The 21,944-nt window shown below is 42.5% G+C and overlaps 1 protein-coding gene across 5 annotated transcripts in view; it reads right to left on the bottom strand.

Moving 5' to 3' along the window:
- Positions 1 to 21,944, bottom strand: part of KIDINS220 (kinase D interacting substrate 220) — a 204,143-nt gene that overhangs the window by 106,313 nt on the left and 75,886 nt on the right. For all 5 annotated transcript variants that reach the window (XM_068280330.1, XM_068280331.1, XM_068280333.1 and 2 more), the window contains exons 19-22: positions 19,012 to 19,255; positions 16,541 to 16,629; positions 14,920 to 15,064; positions 11,492 to 11,654 (exon numbers count right to left, since the gene is read on the bottom strand). In XM_068280330.1, the coding sequence (XP_068136431.1) occupies positions 11,492 to 11,654; positions 14,920 to 15,064; positions 16,541 to 16,629; positions 19,012 to 19,255 (641 nt within the window). The remainder of the gene's footprint in view (positions 1 to 11,491; positions 11,655 to 14,919; positions 15,065 to 16,540; positions 16,630 to 19,011; positions 19,256 to 21,944) is intronic.

Genomic DNA, 21,944 nt, shown 5'->3' with positions numbered 1-21,944 from the left:
AATGTCATGAGCCATAAGTTACGGCCAGAACTCGAAGACTGGCCACTTTCTGATCTGGCCGGCCAATGTTAGACGTAGCCGGTTACTGTGGCCAATACCGGAAATGTTTTCAAATAGCTGTGCATAATCGAACTTCGGCCGGCAATGTTGGCCGGCGGTCCCGAAAATCAGTAAAGAGCAGCGGCTGCAGTCTGGGTGTCTGACTTCCCCAGGCTCCTTTATCCTCTCCACGCTGCATCCAGACTTCCACTAGCTATGTCACCTCACAGTGATGGTGAAAAAGACGGGGCAGCCCCTCCCAGCAGCGGGCCTGTGTGTGTGGCCACTCCAGCTTCTTATTGCAGCCCAATGTGATGGCGGTATTCGCTGCCCTGTGAAGTAGAAATAGGGCAACGAATACCGGCAAAGCATGTGGCTGCAATAAGAAGCAGGAGAGTCCAAACACTGGCCTACTGCTGGGAGGGGCTGCCCCGTCTATTTCACTGTCACTGTGAGGTGACACAGCGAGCAAAAGTTGGGACGCAGGTATGGAGAGGATAGAGGAGCCTGGGGACGTCAGGAGCTGCTGCACTGATTTTCGTGACTTGCATGCCCAGCTCTGGTTATGTCGCATCGGTAATGTCGCCGGTCAAAGCCATAAATTAAGTTGTTATTTGGGGTTTTTTGTATACCGCCACATCAATTCCAAAGATGGAAACAATGGGATCATCCACCAATTCCAGCATACCAGATCATAAAGCAACCTGCGGGACATCTATACACACAACAGATGCTTGTCTGAGATGGCCAGGACCGGCTGCCTCAACTGAGTGTGTATACAAGGCTTTACTCCTCATCACAATAGCTGGAAATTTATTGAAGGTCATGGCAAAGTGTCTTCCGTTGTTCGTAAAAAGTATTTCATACAACAGTCATAAGGTGTGGCAATAAAAAAAGAAAAAGACACGATATATAGTATGTCATGCCGACAAATGCCAAACGCCATCACTGGACTTTTCTCTGTTCTGGGTCCCCTTGAAAGCAGCTTTCAGGCTGCAACTACTTGGTTGTTCGTGGCATGATGCAACCTCACAAGCTCACTGTAAACAATGTATTAGACAGTGAGGAGAGGGCCGGCGCATACCACAAAGGCTGCATCTGAAATGACCAACAGCTCACATGTGCAGCACCTCTAATAAGCTTTCTGCACACTTCGCATTCAATTCAGATGCAAATCATATGCATAACTACTATTACCTACCATGCAAACGGGATACTCAGGAATACAGGCTGGGAGCAGCTAACCTGGTAGTTGCATACTAGCAAAATTATGAAAGGAGGGGGGGGGGGGGGATTGCAATATGCGCTGGCCCTCTCCTCGCTGTCCATTAAAATGTTACACATTTTTGTTTAGCTGCTCCCAAGGTTATACATATGTTGTTTTTAATTTAGGTTAGGCCACTTGCCCAGAGGTTTTACTCACCGGGGCACAAGTGTCCAGTATATTATACTTTGCATGCAAACTATAGTGGAATCCAAAGTTCCTCCATAGTATAATAAATGTAGCATTTGTTTTGGACGCAGGGCATGCATTTTCAGCCTAATAGAGATGGTGCATGCCGGAGCGATTAACCAGTCAATTGCAGCATGTTTTAAGGGATGTGCAACCTCCCCCCCCCCCCCTTTTCATAATGTATTAGACAGGCTTTAGCTGAATGGTAAGACCAAACAGTCCTGACTACATCCTAAAAGTCACAGAATAGCTGTCATGTGGCACAACAGCAGCTGACGAGTCACGTCAAATGAACCGGATTATTCCTACACATCTTCCACAGAGGGAATTTCCACTTTCTTGAAGGCCCCTCTAAGATTCATCTTCCAATAGGCAGGCCTCACATTTCTTGATGGTCCATTCATGCTGAACAATGAGGAAAAAATTAAGCTTGTAATCGAATTCTGGAGCCTTTGCTCAGATAGTCTCTCGGTGGCAACTGAGCTGTCCCTCATTACCAGAGATTCTATTGGGCAGATTCTTTCAGACTCTAAAACTAATGAAGATAAGACCTATATTTTCAGCAAATGATTCTCAGCTGTACAGTTATCTGGCAGGACAATCTGTCTTCTGGATGAGGTAGATGGAGGAGACACGAGATTTAACAAAGCGTTGAGTAGAGGAGAATGTGAAAGGAAATAGGGAGGACAAGAGCAGAATCACGCTGCAGGAGGATTTAACAATCTACTTTAAATGTTGTCATTTCCCATCTGCTCTGGGCAAGAGGCAAGGAGAAGCAGCAGACCTGCACAGACGGAGGCTTGATATTTATTTCACTAATGCCTCTCAGGCTAGAAATCCACAAGAAAATCCTGCTTAAACTTCTTACTCTATAAAGTGCCCAGAGGGGGAAAATATGGCTGCCATAAAGCTCCAGCAACAGAAGACAACAGGAGATGCAAATCCCTCCAAGTATGAAAAAAGCCACTAGTAGCTTTTATATGGAAGAACATCTGACACGAGAAATATGGAAGCTGCCACTACTGACCTCCTGGAAAAGCTAGGAAGACAATTTTTTTTTCCTTACGAAAAGCATTAGCAGCTTCCACATTTCTTTAGTGAAAGTTTTACTCTAAAGCAGACAGAACCTTTCGAACATCAATAGCGGGCAACAGCACAGTATTTTGGTCCTGGAGGTACTGCAATAAAAAGTCAACGCGTGGAGTGGACAGAGCAAGTTCTTCTCCCATCCCTTTTTACAAAAGCTAAAAACCTCAGACTGAGCTTGATCTAGTGACTTTACCAACAGGACAGGGTGCAACAAGGTGGATGCTGGGAAATTTACATTTGAGAAAGCTGAAAACAGACCCAGCCACTGCATTAGGCTTTTTTTCTTTTTTTTTTTTTTTTTTTGCCCCATAACAGAAGGAACTGGCTCTCTTTTGAACAATTCTTCTTAGAACCAGGTTGAATACTTAAAAATAAATTCACAGTACTTTCAATAAAAACATTCCTCAAATGTTATTAGTTTTGAAATGCAATGGTTTTCCTCTAAAAATGTATTTTGGAAAAAAAAAACACTAAGGCTGGGTTCACAGTGGTCAGTTGCATAACGCACGTGTTACATGCATGTGTGAACTGCAATGTAGACTGGACATAGACTTAAATACAAAGCCTGCAAACAGCGAGTTAGAATAATGCGATACAACGCAGTACTTGGAACAGGCCCATAGAATTGTATGGGCAGGGAGTTGGCATGCAGAATTATTTTGCAATGCAACTGACCACTGTGAATTACGCTTAAAATGTGCCTGGATTAGTGGTGGTGGTGGTGGTGGGGGGAGTTGAGGTTATACAGAGTTAAATAATTTGCTCCATTTTCCAGTCTACACTTCCCAGTCCTGTTTCACAGTTTTTCAAATAAGCCAAAAATAATTTATTCCATCATAATGCGTCAACACTATGCATGACAATTGTTTCGCGGCCACGCAGGGTCCCCTTCCTCAGATACGTGCAGACAAACATCCTAGTGAATAGCACATCACATTAAATACAAAAAGTGACAAAGAAGGTCAACCCATGCAAGCCTGGCTTGCATGGGTTGACCTTCTTTGTCACTTTTTGTATTTAATGTGATGTGCTATTCACTAGGATGTTTGTCTGCAGGTATCTGAGGAAGGGGACCCTGCGTGGCCGCGAAACAATTGTCATGCATAGTGTTGACGCATTATGATGGAATAAATTATCTTTGGCTTATATGAAAAGCTGGTGTGCGAACCTACCTTTGGACTTTTGGAATATCATCTGATGTTGCTTTGCATCAAAGGTTCAGCACCCTCACACAATACGGAAAGGTGTGCCGCTCCTGATCCCACAATCACAGTTTAACTTATTGCTACTACAGTAAGGGTATAACAGTGCATTCAATGCACTGTATAAGAAAAAACAGAAGTCAGGACAGGAGGATGGCTAGTAACTCGAATATCCGCCAAAGGCAGTGACCATCCAAACAACATGAGTCCAGGCATCACGCTTCTGGAATCTCAGCATGTCCGAAAAACTGAACTCCATTGTGGCTGCAATGTCACTTTTAAGTTAAACTCATACAAATTTAGAAAGAATGGGAAACCTAGACGATTTATGCACACCATGGTGTGATGACAAGAAGTTAGTGGAAATTCCCAGTGCAAACAGACAGTAGCAGTGTATCACCCAGACACCAGAGGATCAATTTCAATCTCTTAACCCTAACCTACAAATCTCTCCCCTGTAAACCTTACTAGTTTCCAGATACCAACCAAACCGCAATCTCAGATCTGCACATAACCTTCTATTGTCCTACTCTAGAATCGCCTCCTCGCATTCACGTATGCAAAATTTCTCATGTGCCTCACCCTAACTCTGGAGTCCCCTTCCACAGTACATCCGTGACTCTCCAACCTTTGAAATCTTTAAAGGAGTAGTGAGTGGTATACGGAGGGTGCCATACTGATTTCCTTTTAAGCAATACTAGTTGCCTGGCAGCCCTCCTTAGCTATCTGCCTGCAGTAGTGTGAATCACACCAAAAACCTGCATGCAGCTAATCTTGTCAGATCTGACAAAAATTTTAGAAACACCTGATCTGCTGCATATTTGTTCAGGGTCTATGGCTAAGAGGCAGAGGTTCAGCACAACAGCCAGGCAACTGGTATTGCTTAAAAGGAAATAAATATGGTAACCTCCATATACCTCTCACTACAGTTGTCCTTTAAACGCTCTCGTAAAACTTGCTTTTTCCGACAAACATACACTCTAACTTAGGCCAATTCGCCCTTTGACCTCTGGCCAAGTTATACTACTTACTAGATAACCTTAAAACACACTGCCTCTAGTTATTTGCATAATACTCCATCTCTTTTCTTTCTCCCCCAAATTCCCTTTCCCACAACTTCTTGTGTCCTGGAATGTTATTAATTTTGTGTCTTGGGATTTGTTATACATTTTATGTATCGTGTTAGGTTTGTCATTGTAATTACCAATTCTGTATTATGTACCAGCATTTATATCTGGTGTACACCACTGTGTGTTTTATGTACACTGTGTTTGTTTCTTACTTTGTACAGCACCACAGAATACAGTATGTTGGTGCTTTATATATCAATAATAATACAAGGAATATCATGGAGATGTTATGTATTCAGTATTAATCTGCAGAAAAAGCATTCGCTTGTAAGCTTTCCAAAAGTGAAAAAAAAAACGGTAATAAAATTGACACCAAACCTATAATTTCCCTTTAAGACCATATTAGAAGCCAATTCACTGTTCAGCAGATGAAATTACTTAACAATCACTTTTATTCGTGTTTACTGCTGCTACACTACTATATATCCCTGTAAAGCAGCTCTTAATTAATGTTAGAGAAAGTCATTGTGCTGGAGAGCCCTCAATCTGGGCCATTACATTGCTGTTGATATGGTACTAAATTGTATGGTGTGGAATTATGAGTTAGAGCGCGGCTATCCAGCCTTGTACAACACTGCCATCTGCTGGGCACCTATATTTTTACATTTTACAAAAATAAAAGCTAGACCCTTTTGACTATGGGGTATACAGTGCAGTGTGGGCTCCCTGGAATGTGCATGTACTTCTGTTGTGAAGGAAAAATGGAAGGTTATTGTTTAAACAGTATAACTGATTAACTTACTGGTGACTCGAGACAGTCCTAACAGTCAATGTAAGTTTATAAATAACTAAGTAACATGAAATCAACCTGTTGGCCATTTCCATAGCTGTAACATCTTCCAGTTGTTTAATAAATAAAACTGCGACTCACAGCTGAAGCTTTATAGCCATTCAGGTCTGAGGATCTTTACTAACACTGAATGCTTGTAAGACACCAGATACACCAGCTGTACCAAGCGGGGAGCATTAATAACTAATAACAAAGGTGAAGAGAGGTGGGTGGACACATAGGACTTCAATTCCAAGCTTTATTTTACCATCGCAAGGATAAAAGCACAGGACAGACCATAAGGGTGATTTCACACTGGGGCAGTGCGGTAATTTTACCGCGCCACACCGCAGGTCAATGAAAGTCTTTCATACTAAGCGGAAGTGACGTAATTGCCGCATCCCCGACACTCGGACAAACCTACATTACCACGTGGTTGTGAGGCGACGTGCGGTGGATCGGAAGCCATGTAAGTCTATGGTGACAAAGGGGTTGTTAAAAAAGAAGGTGGTCCGGCGGATGGAAGCGTATTTTAACGATGCGCTTCAGCGCACTTCTGTATTTCCGAAACAGGAATTGAGCGCAAGCGAGCGTCACTTGCTTGTATGCCGGCCAGAAGGGGATTTCCGGGTATTAACATGGCAATCCCCGAAGGCCTGTTTTTGCCGGTGCGGCCCAGGTGTAAAGTCTGAAACCGGCCTAAGTGGGAAAGCAGTGGGGGTAGGTATGAGCAGTGGCCCGACAGGCGTTTCGCAGCAATTAACCACTTTGTCAGAGGCACTATGCAGAGTATGTGAAAATGTATCCCCACTGGGGGATTAGGCCTTGTAGACACTTTAAAACATAACCTTTATTATAAAAATATAAAATCAATGGTAGGCAAACATAAAACTAATAATCACCTCTTAAACAGGAGGTACAAACTTGCACACCACGAGTTCCACAAATATATAAATAAATAATAAAAAGGAATGAGGGTAATAAAGTAGTTAGGTATATAAATAGTAGTTAGGGGTCCAATAAAAGACTCTGAAGCCCATACAGTGGCAGTATACATTTCTCCCTAGTGGGTTTCTAGGGCTCGATAGTACATAAAGTAATGAGGGGTAACAAAAAGGAAATGTGAATGTTATACACAGGTGTTAAGAACCAACATGTTTCCCCATAGGGCTTCATCAGGGTGAACAGTAACGGCAACAAACAGGCAAACATGCAAGCAACCCAACAACCAACATAAATCCCAGTTGTTAATCAAAATGAATGAATATACATGTAACGCTCAAGTCAGAGCCACTGTGCATACGGCCTCTGCCAAAGAGGTTATTGCTGCGAAACGCCTGTCAAGCTACAGCTTGTACATATCCCCACTGCTGTCCTACTTACCGTATGTCTGTCTTGTGCTTTTAATCTTGTGATGGTAAAACATTTTTTGGGGGAAAAGGAGTCCTATGTGCCCGCCTCTCTCCCCTTTGTTGTGGAATCTTCCTCACCGTGAGCATAGGCATTTTCATACAAGCTTTATATGAGCCCCCTGCCTGGGAACCATCCAATGCCAGCACCTTCTGTCTCCCTTTGTGAATTAATAACTAATAATGGTGTGGAGCTTCATACACAACATACTATTACCAGGTAGGGTCTTTTCGTTCTTCCTGGAATTCATGGAATGCACAAAATGTTGGAACATTCCTTTGAGACTCTAGTCAATGTTGATCTGATGCAGTTGGAATCATGCAATATTGCAGATCTGTCGGCTCCACATTCACGCTACAAGTTTCCAGTTCTGCTGCATCCCAGCTTCAGGCTGAACGATGGACACAAGGGCAGGTTGGGTCCATGGATTCATGCTGTTCATGCCAAAATGGCCATCAGTGCCTCAGCAGACATTCCACAGACCAGGCTACATGTTTCTAGTCTTGCACTGTCTCCCTCTGATGAGCCTGTGCCCACTACAGCATCGGCTTTCACATCTTGGCAGAAAGGAGTGGAAGCCAATGCGGTCTGAAGTGTTGTGCATTCTGAGGTTCTTACCTACTCACCCCAGTAGGAAATAACAGTATATACAGAGTTAGCGTTGCTTGTCAGCTCAAACCAGTCTAGCCATCCTCTGCTCTACCCTCCCTCAGAAAGACATTTCCGTCTCCTCACTCAATGCTTTTGCACCATGGAGTATGAGAACTCAAATAGAACAGCAGTTAGGGCCCATTTCCACAGTCACGCATGTAATTGGATTACGGCTGCAGACTTGCCATTTTAATGCAAATTAGAGAAAATTGAGTTTTTATGCGCGTTTTGATTGTGAATTTTTGCATTCATTTTTTAATCTCCATAGCAACATGACATCAATGTGACTTCATAGGAAACAAAAGAAACACGTTAGATGGAAAAATTGGTTGCAAATATTTGCACCCAAAACGTGAAAGTTTGCATGCGGAGCATTGACTTATTACATGCAATTCACATGCAGAACAATGCATGGTGTGAAAATCTGCAGCAAGCAGGGTTTTTCCGCATCGGAATGGATTACAAAAATGCATAGAATGGAAACCTCTCCATTGAAATTGTATTGGAATGAATGCTAATGTGAATTTTTGCAATGCAAATTCACACTCATTGGAAACGACCCTAATAGAAATACTCCAGCCTCTCGATCTCCAACAACCATGCCAGAGTCCAGATGACTGAAAATCTATTTTTTCCCCCCATCACGTTTGCTGTTTGTTTGAATTTTGGTAAAAGCTCGAAACGAGGTTTCATATTCATGTTTCATTGCAAAAATTAAGTTTCGCCCAAAAGAGAAATTTTCACAAAAAGTACATCGAATTTAAAGAGACTCTGAAGTCTCTAAAAAAAATTTTTTTATCTCAGTAATCTGTTAAATAGCTTAGCCCTAACTAAACCGCCGCATCCCTGCGGCTGTAAACTATCTAAATATCCCCAAACTCCCCGGGGCAGACTACAGGGAGCGCTTCCGTGTGAGGCAGGGCTATGAGCTGCAGCCCTGCCTCACACGCGTCTGTCAGCGGCAGATCTCCGCCTCTCCCCTGCCCCTCAGCGAAGGAAGACAGAGGGGCGGGGAGAGGCGGAGATCCGCCACTGACAGACGCGTGTGAGGCAGGGCTGCAGCTCATAGCCCTGCCACACAGAACCGCTTAGGGCAGCAAAATCCATGACCAAGAAAGTCGTGGATTTTGCAGGGGAGAGGGAGGGCACATTAGGGGGGGGGGGGGGGGGATTTAGATAGTTTATAGCCACGGTGATGCGGCGGTTTAGTCAGGGCTAAGCTATTAAACAGATTATTGAAATAAAAAAACGTTTTTTTTAGAGACTTCAGAGTCTCTTTAAGCTTAATGGGAATTTTTGCAAAGCAGGCATTTTCTCATTTTAAGCTGAATAGACTTGATTGCATTTTGTGAAAGGCTAATTTCTGAGAAAACAGTTTTGCAAAAATAAATAAAATAAAATCACAGAAATGCGGCTATCTAAAGATGGCCATATTAATTCATCACTGCATTCATTATACTACTGCAAAACGAATTAGTCAATTAAATGACAAGTTAAGACACAAAACATTTATCATAATTTTCTCCTGGCGGACTAAAATTGCCAGAGCTGCAGCCACTAGGACGCGCTCTATAGGCAATAGCAGTGTTAGGAAGTCTAGCCCAAGGTCTCCTTGCTGAATAGATGCTGGCTTGCTGAACAGGAAGAGCAGAGATTTGAACCCAGGCCTCCTATGTCAGAGGCAAGAGATTCTCGACATACAAGGCTTTACCCTTCCAATCTGCATAGTGATATTTTGTAATTAAGACAGACAGCAGTCCCATCCAGAGAATTTGAAAGTAATCAAAATATCAAGAATTAATTTTTCACTGGAGAAGCCACATTTCGGTCACAAAGGAAAAATTTGAGCATTCCAACTACTAAGATATTACATTTCTAGATCTGTGCCGGAAAGGCTGTAACCACCTCCAAGGGGGTTTCCCCTTAAAAACTGGAGCAATTTTCACATTCCAGCACTGCGTCCATACATCTGCCAATAACTTTATCAGTACTTATCGCACTGAAATGATCTATAGCTTGTTTTTGCCACCAATTAGGCTTTCTTTGGGTGGTACATTTTGCTAAGCATTATTTTATTCTAACTGCATTTTAATGGGTATAATAAGAAAAAAAAATTGAAAAACAATCATTTCTCAGTTTTCTGCCATTATAGTTTTAAAATAAAAAGTTCTGCTGTGGTTAAAACCCACACATTTCATTTGTCCTGGTTATTGCAACGTTTAAAATATTTCCCTAGTACAATGTATGGCTCCAATATTGTATTTGGAAAATAAAAGTGCATGTTTTCAGTTTTGCGTCCATCACAATTTACAAGCCCATAATTTAAAAAAAAAAAAAAAAAAAAAAAAAAAAAAAAAAACAGTAATATACCCTCTTGACATACATATTAAAAGCGTTCAGTCCCTAAGGTAACTATGTATTTTTTATTTTTAATACAAAAGTTTTATTTGGGTAACTATGGGATAGTGTGGGAGGTAAGGGGTTACTTTTAAAATGTATGTATAGGTCTTTTTTATTAAAATAAATGTATGTAGGTGTAATGTTCCTATTTGGCCACAAGATGTCCTTTCCTGCGCCTACTAGTAGTACGCTAACAGGAAATAATGCGTGGACGTGTTACTTTTGTTTTTTGTCAATGACCAAGGCATCTTTCTGTTGTTTTCTGTGTCCTCTATCCTACCTGTATCCTGTACGTGCCAAGACCAATTCCGGGCACGACCCATTCGTGCTTGGCGAAAATAAAGATTCTGAAATTCTGATCTCATTGATGCCGGCGATCACTTACACTGGGACTTAGATCAATGAATGGGAACGTGTTCCCATTCATTGATCTCCCCTCTAACGATCGGTGGCGTGAACGAGCACAGGAGCGATCAGGAGTGCGCAGCGGTAAAGGACGAGTATCTACATCCCTGAGAGCTGTAGATGTATTTTGCAGGGACAGAGATACTTGTCCCAGGGAAGGGGAAGTGGTTAAAGTACACCTGTAATGTTAAAACAAAATGATATTTACCTCAGTAGGGGGGAGTCTCTGGGTGATTCAGAGGCTTCCCCAGTCTCCCTATGCCTGTCCTGTGCTGCACCAGGACCTTCTAAACAATCTTCACCATTAAAGACAACGATTGTGCTCATCTCTGTGTACGACTGTGGCCGCAATGCACAGGTGCAAAGTACTGCCTGTGACTGCGCAGTAGCACAGAACTGTGCATGTCTTTTTCCCCATGTACGAGTGGCTCCATGCTACTGTGCAGGTGTGAACCCATTGGCACCTGCACAATGCACCCACGCTCGTACACAAAGGGGAGCACAGCCACGAAGATAAAAAGGGTATCGGTCCTCAGCAGAGGGGTCATGGACAACTTACGCAAGTATATAACTAAAACAAACCAGCGAGAAAAAAAAGTTACAGGTATACTTTAAGACTGCTCATGTTTCCTGCGCCCAAAATCTGCTTCAAGAGCTGACTGTTCAGTTGCTGCTAAAACATCTCACCCCTTGACAGGTTCCATAGTAACAAGGTTATCAACATTATTCACTGACTGTAGATCTACAGGTCAGAAAGAGACCTAACTGTGTACTTTGTAACACAATTTCCTACAGCTACACAGTATGTATTACACTACTGAGCAAAGTACTGTCACCAGGATCCCCATCATTGTTTAGGACGGCCACATTTTTAACTCCAGAGAACTATTGGAGTGAAAATGGTGGAAACCTGCAATTTATACATAGATAAAGGCACACCTACCTTTCATAAATGGTCTTCAGTGTGGTCTGATCGTGAATTCCATCAGTCTCTTCCAGGAACAAAATAAGCCAGGATGTCCTATATGGCCACTGTTCTGTGAGGTTGATCCAAGAGGCCAGCCTGTCCCAATTAAAATTAATTTGGTTGGCTCTTAGTAACCTTCCTGTAAGCATAACAGAAGAAAAAATATCCTCAATAACTCAAATACACATCATACAGGAGCATTTGTTCGTTTCGATGAAAAAAAAAAAGATAACGCAACTCTAAGAGAAGGCTATACATAAAGATAGCCGAGGAAGATTGAAACAAAAAAAGATACGTACAAAGACAGAAGCCTCTGTATCCTGCAGAGGTCTCCAGAGTCCTCCTCACCCTGATCATTGCTACGTATGTACGCCTGGAACATACCTGACAAATGCTTGTCATATTTGTTATTGTGGCCAAACTCAAACGCCATCTATGAACACGGGCGTAAACGTAGGAGTACATCCGCACCTGTGCAGAAAGCCAAAGCTGCTCATCTACAGCAGCTAAGTACTTCTGCACAGGTGCTGCCAGGCACTGCACGGGTATGGTGCACAAAGATAAGCAAACTTGCAGAAGGTCAAATACGGGCAGCAGCAGTGTTCTCGAGGAGAACTTTTCGTAGGTAAGTATCTCTCTTTGATTGTAAGGATCCATCTTGGGTTCTCTTTAAATCTAAACCTACCACTACCTTCATCAAATACGGGTCGGTATACAATATGTATACTACATGTTATAATTTAAGTAGGCCTCAGTTACTTAGCCTGAGTTTTATGTAAAAGGCTTGTCCGCAGTGTATGCCTTTAAAATAGACAGAGGCATCTCAGGGTCTGCGTGTAGCAGAAGATACACGCAGATACTGAGAACATGTTCCTAAGAGAAGGCCATCGGTTTACTCTGACCTCCACTTACAGGACAGGAACAGTAAACATTGGCCATATTTACTAAACATTCACATTCCCGCATCTGGGTCAAGTGCCTCATCGATTATTAATCGAGTAGGTGTGTATGATGACACCACAAGTGAGTCCACCAATAGACTTATTTAGGGGGTGGCGAAGATGATGTCATATTTAACTCTTTCCTAGCCGGTATTAAAGCTGGAGCGAGCAATGGAGAACTCACTTCTGCTTCTTCCTTCCTCACTAGCTCGCAAGGCCGACTTGGACCTCTAAGCATGTTATTCCTTTATGTAATCTGATATAATGTTTGCTGTACATAGGTAGTTTAGAGTAACGTAGTTAGGAAGAAGGTACCTGATTGACTTCAAGAGGGAGTCTAATCATGAGCTTATAACGCAACATGAAGATTGGCATGGCTAGGATATGATGAATGTATCTATCTGTATTCCTGTGACTTGAATAAATGACGGAAACATTGAAAGAAGCCTGAGCAAGTCTATATCCTGTTTGCTGTGTGGAGAGTCAAGTGATCTCACAGTCTGTGAGACGATGGTGTCGAAGCAAGGTGATAAGAACAGTTTATAACACTACATATTCAATGCCAAGCAGCTGCAGCTAAAGCAAATAAAAATTTGGGGATGTATTAAAAGAGAAATAAAAACTCAGGATGCTCGTATAATTCTGCCCGTTTTAGCTGTCTAGTAAGGTCGCATCTGGAATATGGAATTCAGTTCTGGACACCGCATTACAGGAGGGATATTGCAGTTTTAGAACAGGTACTCTAATATTGGAAGGTGTCACCAGGAAAGGCTACATAAACTGAGCTTATTTAGTTTAGAGAAATGATGCCTTAGGAGATCAAATTAATATGTATCACCACAATATAAAAGCTTGGCAGATGAGCTTTACGTCCCTAGGCTTGTGCAAAGGACTAGGGGACATGATTTGCGCATGGAGGGAAAAAGTGTTAGCCTTTTATTTAGGTAAGGGTTCTTTACTGTCAAGGTGGCCAGACACTGGTCAATTTTTACTTTGCTCGATTATTATAACCAATAAATGAATTGAATTGTCATTTTGATGTAAAATCGATTCTTATCGGGCAATATTAAACCGAATTTTTAAAGTGAAACGATTAAACCTGTCAGGTTATTTCAATCAATGGAACAAGAATCGATAATTTTTCATTATGTATTCAATCAACCTTCAATCAATAGGATTCATTTCGGTGCTCATTTCCTGATCGAAAATAGCCTTTGAAAAAAGGTGGAAAAATGTAACAAAAATCGACCCTAGTGTATGGGCAAAAAAAACGGGTTCATGTTCGATTGATTTATTTATTTTGAATAATTTCTAAGAATTGATGGGACAATCAATCGTCCTATAATTGTCCAGTGTATGGCCAGCATAGGAAAGATTGGAATATATTACCACAGGAAGGCTAGGATGATTTACCTACATTGAATCACATCCATGGCTATAATAACTAGGTGGTTATCTCAGTGGTGTTGACCCAGGGATTTTATTTGATTGCCATCTGGAGTCGAGAAGGATTTCTTTTCCTTTAAGGGCTAATTTGTACTCATTTAAGTCCAAAGGACAGCCCTATGAGGTACTAGAGGTCAACAGTTGTAAAGTGCACAACATCTAATATACACCACACGTGAAGAGATCTCCCCACATGAGTCAGTGTGGGATGCTCGCATGCCCCACATATGTGATTCATAGGGAGGGGTGCAGCCATCTCACACATGTAGGGCTGAGCAGTGACAGATGCAGGTCAGTGTAACCAATGGGTGAAGAATCACTGTCCAAATTGGACACAACCAGGCCATGTACAAAGTCTACTGCTCACTAAACTGAGGGAATAACATAAGAGGGTGCAAATATATACAGTGACACCAGTTTCGACATACTTCACCCAGAAAGGCTTCATCAGGAAAAGATAGTGTACAGTGCAACACAATATACAATAGAGACATTAGAACCCTACACTAACCCTATCACTTCTACAAAGCTTATGACAAAGCTGAATTTTTATTCTCAATATCAGAGTGTAAAGGTGGGTACGCACGCCCTATAACTGTCAACCGTAGGGATTGGAACTCGATCCCTTGGACGACAGTTCAGTGCCTAGATCTATAGACATGTGCAAAGGCTAGCAATGGTTTATGCTGCTAAGGAGGGGAGCGGAGGGCCACATGACAGGGCGGGAGGGAAACAACAGGCTTGACCTATGCTGGGTTGAGATGATCCTGCACTCTGGATCTCTTACCGATGCATCAGGGCTGCAGTACACACACTGATTCTCAGCAAAGTCGGCCCTGACTGGCCACCTTGGCTGAGATACCTCTAGCGTGTGTATGAGGCTTAACACATTATCACAGTACATGCATATGTTGCTAAACTACCACCTTTTGGGTTTCTTTTGACATCTTTACACTGCTTCAGACATTTACGTTCACTAGGACATTTCTGAGTTGTGGTTCCTCAGCAATTCATTACCTGTGACTGAAACAATGTTTAGTAATCGCCTCATAGTCTGGGGACTGATATCACTGAACCAGTCCTCAGTCACCAGAAGTTTGGTGAGATCAAAGGACATCTGGCGGGTTATTGTCCTCTGCATCTGGCGCCTTCTGTAAGTATCCTGCAAGAGGAAAACAGTTATGAAGAACATTAAAAAAAAAAAAAAAAACTAGATGACCTGCTTGTGAAATTCAGTAACTACTACAATTCTAAATTCAAAATATAAATCAGATAGGGAAAAAAAATGAATAGGAATACTAAATCACAGGTAGCCCGTGAGAACAATACTTCAAGGTGTCAACTGAGACTTTAACAGAGCTGTTGTAACATACGGCACTACAGCCCCAGCCTGGCATACAGCTTCCTGGTTTTGTGTAGCAGGCGTTGCCCAGCCTATGTGATGTTCAGTTACAATACAATGACATTTGTAAAGTGTTTTTCTCCCATAGGACTCAAAGTGCATACATAGGTCTTAGATCAATACAGGGTTGCAGGTTGGACTGTGATAGGCCTGGTGCACACCAAAAACCGCTAGCAGATCCGCAAAATGCTAGCAGATTTTGAAACGCTTTTTCTTCTTTTTCTGTAGCGTTTCAGCTAGCGTTTTGCGGTTTTGTGTAGCGGTTTTGGTGTAGTAGATTTCATATATTGTTACAGTAAAGCGGTTACTGAGCAGCTTCTGTAACAAAAACGCCGGCAAAACCGCTCTGAACAGGCGTTTTTCAGAGCGGTTTGCGTTTTTCCTACACTTAACATTGAGGCAGAAACGCCTCCACAATCCAAAAAATGCCTCACCCCGGGAGGATTCGTTTCTGCAAAACGCCTCCCGCTCTGGTGTGAACCACCCCATTGAGATACATTGACCAAGCGTATCGGCAGCCGCAAGCGGCTGCAGAAACGCTGAAAAAGCCGCTCGGTGTGCACCAGCCCTTAAAGAGGAAACAGTCAGGTGTTCATAAATGCCAGACTAAACAGGTGGTTTTTCAGTTTGATAGAAGCAGTGCTGTGCATCTATGTACTCCTCTCGCAGGTCCCTCTAGTGACGACATCTTCTGCATGTCACGTGATTGAACACAACATACAGGAAGAGATGCCGGGTACTAGAACGAGCAGGAGGCAGTGAAAGGGGGATGCACAGCATTAGACTTGGCTGGGAGGTGAGATCAGCCCTGCTTCTGCTGCCCCTTCCTCTGAAATTATGATTAGGCAGGAGTAACATGGGGGAGGGATGCACACTGGGACAGAGTGAAGTTTGAAGCGGCTCTTTCAAACTTCCTCCCCTGGTGAAATTAAGTATTCACAACTGGGCTGGGCCGCCGGTATCTCAGAATCTACCTGTACAGAGAACACTGCATGTGGCAGGGATAGAAACACCCACATCAATAATCCTAACATTTGTACAGTGCGATTCTCCTGTTGGACTCGAAGTGCTAATGAGCTGTAGCCACTGGGACGACCATCCTGCAGTGTTAGGGAATCTTGCCCAAGGACTTTTTACTAAATAGGTACTGACCCAAGCCAGGATTTGAACCCTGTTCTCCCATATTAAAGGCAGAGCCCTTAACCAGTACACTATCCAGCCATCAGCTTTACTTACTCGTCTGTTTAAGGCTGTTTTGCTGCCGAGTTTAGCAGTTTCTGCTAGACTGTGCTGTGACACCCGCCGGTCAAGATCCTCATGTCCACCTAAGAAAATAAAAGTGTGTTTTACCATTAACAAATTTGTATGGTACACACTACACAGCACCAATGACATATTAAATACATTAAAAGTCTGTCCGCACATATAAGCTTACATTTGTAAGGCTGCTAAGCTGTGATATGTAAACTCAACCAGTTTCTGGTGTCTGACCGTTTTTTGTAGAGGCTCATAATCTTAAATCTGTGTTCTTTATTGACTCACGGGCAAAGCTTGCCAGGTCTGTTGCACGCCCAGTGGAAGCAAGATGAGAGGGCATCACAAAAACACCCCCAGGTGTTGGTAAACCCATGCATGCACAGTACATGAAAAGTGGGGTTTAGGAAAATTGCCTTAACCATTTACCAACAAGCTGACGCGCTCCTGCCGCCAATGTGCAGCCCCCGCCCCACCTGTCAGGACACCGCAATCCATAACTGGGAAAGAGGACCATTCGGTCCTCTAGCAAATCGCAATCCCTGTAATGAATGGACATGACCCCCACCCCACCCCAAAAAACAAAAACAACAAAAAAAAAAACTTGTAAATAAAAGTAAAAAAATAATAATCCATAAATAGTTGCCTTAGGGACTCAGTTTTGAATCTATATTTTATGAGGGTATATTACTATTACTGTACTACACAGGGGCTTGTAATTATAGACTGACAGGAAAAAAGAAAAATGACACCTATTTCTCAATAATATTTTGTGACCATACATTGCGATAGGGACATAATTTAAACGGTCTAATAATTGGGACAAATGGGCAAATAAATTGAGTGGGTTTTATACATGGGAGAATGTTTTATTTTAAAACTATAACGCCCAAAAACTGAGAAATAATGAATTTTTTCAATTTTTTTATATTTCCCATTAAAATACATTTAGAATAAAAAAAATTCTTAGCAAAATGTGCTACCCACAGAAAGCCGAATCGATGGCAAAAAAACAAGGTATAGATCATTTTGTTGCAATAAGTAGTAATAAAGTTATTGGTGAATAAAAGGGAGGAGCACTGACAGGTGAACAGGTGAAAATTGCTCTTGTCCATTAGGGTAAAACCCCCTAGGGGGTGAAGTGGCTAAATAAAAAAAACACCTCATAATGGTACAATTGGAATGCACTGTGAGATTCTCAACCATGTTCAAACTCCTGGCGATGACTATAGTGATAACTGGAATATAAAACATTCCCAGCAAGCTAAAAAAAAAAAAAAAAAAAGACAGTATGTTCCACTTTCCCTCAGGAAGAAGAAGCCAGCTACCATGAAACATGACCCCTAGCCAATACTAACCCAAATGGCTTTTAACATGGGTGGTGGGAGGAGGAGGAATAGATTACAGGTCCTCTTTACATCTATATGTCCATATAGCAGGTGGGGTAAAATATCCCTTGCCTATTTAAAGCAGACCTGAACTCAGAACTTCCTCTCTGCTCTAAAACACAAGCAACAGCATAATAACCTTTACACCTTTTACTTTGCTGGGTCTGTCAAGACTGATGATGTCAAATTGCACTTGTGATTAGGCACAGATATGGTGGAATTAGACTGGCTTTTCACTCTAAACACAGAGTGCATTTTTCTGTTTTCCTTGTGCTCTATGCAAGAGGTCCACTTTAATTAACAAAGAGTTAAGAGTATTAAAGAGACTCCGTAACAAAAATTGCATCCTGTTTTTTATCATCCTACAAGTTCCAAAAGCTATTCTAATGTGTTCTGGCTTACTGCAGCACTTTCTACTATAACAGTCTCTGTAATAAATCAATGTATCTTTCCCTTGTCAGACTTGTCAGCCTGTGTCTGGAAGGCTGCCAAGTTCTTCAGTGTTGTGGTTCTGCTATGAACTCCACCTTTCAGGCCCCTCTATGCACACTGCCTGTGTATTATTTAGATTAGGGCAGCTTCTCTCATCTCTCTTATCTTTTACAAGCTGGATAAATCGTCCTCTGAGCTGGCTGGGCTTTCACATACTGAAGAATTACAGACAAGGGCAAAGCTGTTTGCAGGAGAAAAAAGAGCAGCCTGAAACTTCAGTGCATGAGAATTGCAGGGAGAAAGAAACACACAAATGATCTCTTGAGATTCAAAAGGAAAGCTGTATACAGCCTGCTTGTGTATGGATGTATTTTCTATGTGTGGACATACTGTACATCAACCTACTTCCTGTTTTGGTGGCCATTTTGTTTGTTTATAAACAAACTTTTTAAAACTGTTTTTAACCACTTTTAATGCGGCGAGAAGCGGCGAAATTGTGACAGAGGGTAATAGGAGATGTCCCCTAACGCACTGGTATGTTTACTTTTGTGCGATTTTAACAATACAGATTCTCTTTAATGAATAAACCACACCAGTGACCTCTCTATTTTTCCTTCTTACTGCTGTCCCCACCTGCATTATCCACGCCTGGAACATCTCCATTAGTAGTCGCTGCCGCACACAGCTTCTTGGCACTGCTGAGGCCGCGGCTGTTGAGGAAGACCGGCAGGTGCACAATATTGCGCATGTAGTCATGACCGTTGATGTTGGAGTCTCTTAGTACACTGTTGAGGTTCTGGTTGATTGCCTTGATTATTATATGTGGGTCACTTGCAAAGATTGCAATGAAGGGACCTTTGGAGAACAGGATTCGCACCTTCAAAAAGAAAAAACAGTGAAATTCCAGTTAAACTAGGATACCTACATACAGGCAAGTGCAATATTTACAATGTTATTGGGAAATTCCATTTGTACTGTGCAGTCAGGCCTTGTCCCATCATTGTCCGTCCATTCCATGCAGCAGATTTACCTTCAAGAATGATGCAAATCTGCTGCGTGGATTTATTGCAATTGGTTTTCTAGGCGCCTCAATTATAAATTCTGCTTTCTGAAATAGGCTTTATCTTTGACAGCCTCTTATTGGCTTCTCATGCAGTACGAAGGTTTTGAATAACAACATTTTTGAGACATTAATATTATTGCCGTTGTAGTCTCATTGCGATGCCATTTCATGGAATCCTGCTCTTAAAGGATATCTGACCTGAACTACATAATATAAACTAAGCAGAGGTATGTCTGGAAGGATGGACATACCTCTGTGGGCTGTCCCACAAGCTCTTCCGGCATCCGTAATTACAGACAGAAAAGTAAGGCAAATCTTGAAAGAGGAAAAGAATGGCTTGTGACGTTAGTTTGTGCCTTCCCCTTTACTGCCCCAATCACACACCCCCAGGCGCCCCTTTCACACCTTTTCACCATGCCACTAAGTTCTTTCTTCGAAATGAACTAGTTGTATGCTACAGCAAATCTGATGTAATAGAATATGTATATACCTTATTTTTTGGCATATAGGATACACTTTCTCCCACAACCATGGGGAGAATAGGTGCCTGCATCTTATTTGCCTCATACAGGGAGTCCCCAACTTTAGAACGCACCTCGATACGAACAGCAGAACCGCTGCAACGTTGGGGACTCCCTGTATTGTCCCCTATTTGTGTACCACTCCCCTGTGTGTTCTCCTCTGCCCCAGTTTGTGTTCTACTAGGGGAGCCGTGAAGGAGAAGAGAAGTCTGTGATCACCACTAGGGCAGATGGATCAGGTGGCGCTTCAGATAGTTATACATGGGGGGGGGGGGGGGGGGGGGGGAGGACAAACGGTGGTGAGTGGAACACAAACGGGGGGGGCAGAGGAGGACAAATGCTGAACAGAAGATACATGGGGGACACAGGAGGACACAATAATTGGTGGTGAACATTTACAAGCTGCTCCTGGGCCATGGACGCACCAGGTTTAGTATATATTTTTTTCCTCCGATTTTTACCCTCTAGACCAATGGTCCTCAAACTACGGCCCACGGGACAAATACGCGACACCCCCCCCCCCCTCCCAAACACAAAATGTATAACTTATAGATGTGACCCACTACCCCTTTAAATATTGGCGGCCAGCATATAGAATAGCAGTGCTGGCCCCATCCATCCACATACTGTAGAAGCCAGCGAGCAGTAATTCCCTGGCTTCCAATCCAATTCTGCATCAGGTGACACTGTTGTCCAACTGGACGACAGGTTGTCACCTGGGTATGTTTCGCTGTCTGGTGCACAAAGACGTTGTTCGGGCGCCACGTGACTGAATGGGAGTTCTCCTCCATGCATGATTGGGGGGAAATCAATATCTAGATTCAATGTACAGTTTTTCAACATTTTATGTATGTTCCACCCACCCCCCCCCCCCCCCCCCCGGCATTCTGAAGTATGTTGACCTGGCTCTTGACCGAAAAAGTTTGGTGACCCCTGCTCTAGGACCTAGGTGCGTCTTATAAACCGGAATGTCTTATATGTAAAAAAAAATACAAAATATATAATTTTCATTAATTCTCTTTAACAAGGACAGAGTCAGCAACATAACACAGTCGATAAACGGTGGGTTAGCTAGAGTTGCTTTATGTCCTGCATTGCACCAGGGATGGACAAGGAAGTTCCATGTGAATGCTACAGACACAGGTTTCTAAGCAGATAATTGCAACCATGATGAGAAAATTACATTTCATTCTTTCATTGTTAGCTCTGATACAAAGATAAATGGCAGAGTGTGTTTATTTATTCATTAACAGAGCCATTACAGTAACAGAGACAATCCTCATAAATTGCATGGAACACATCGGGCAGCTTCATAAATATATTAGTTGTCTCATGCACGTTTGTTTTCTCCCCAACAGGTGGCGCCGTGACTGACTGAACACTATTACTGTGCTAGGCTGCTGCTGGAAAAGGTCAGTGCTTTGATCACAACCCATGTTGGCAGGTCCTCTGTGTAATCAAACAGCCCATTACATAGGAGATATACAGCTCCATAAACAACCTGCTCCCATAAAACAGACAGACTAGGAGGATGTATTGTTATCATTTATTTCTGCTTCTTTCACGAGATGCTTCATCTCTGGCTATGGCAGCCCTCCGGGGCAAAACCACAAACTGGTTGTAAAACCTCCTGCGATCGGCAATCATTACAGAAATAATAGTCATGTAGATCATTTGCGGAACTTCCAAGGCTGTTAATTATGGCAGTAAAAGTGCTACAAAACAGCAGTGATACAGCACTCGCAGCACAGGGAATGAGCGGGCTTTCAGAGCCTGTAATTAAAAGGCAATGTTTCCACTAAGTGTTGTGCGCCATAATTTGTTACCTAGCGTGTTTCTGTGCCACTTATTCACAGCTCACTTCCATGAGGAGAATGGTTTCCTTCTGAAGAACTTCAGGAGTGGGTGAAAGGAATCCATAACCAATCAGATACTTGTTTACCAGTAACCGCAAAGGCGAGTTTAAAAGCCTCGGCTCAGCA

This window comes from Hyperolius riggenbachi, chromosome 4, assembly GCF_040937935.1.
Source record: "Hyperolius riggenbachi isolate aHypRig1 chromosome 4, aHypRig1.pri, whole genome shotgun sequence".
Lineage (NCBI taxonomy): Eukaryota > Metazoa > Chordata > Amphibia > Anura > Hyperoliidae > Hyperolius > Hyperolius riggenbachi.
The sequence above is the reverse complement of the archived record's forward strand: the minus strand, read 5'-3'. Positions and strand labels throughout refer to the sequence as shown.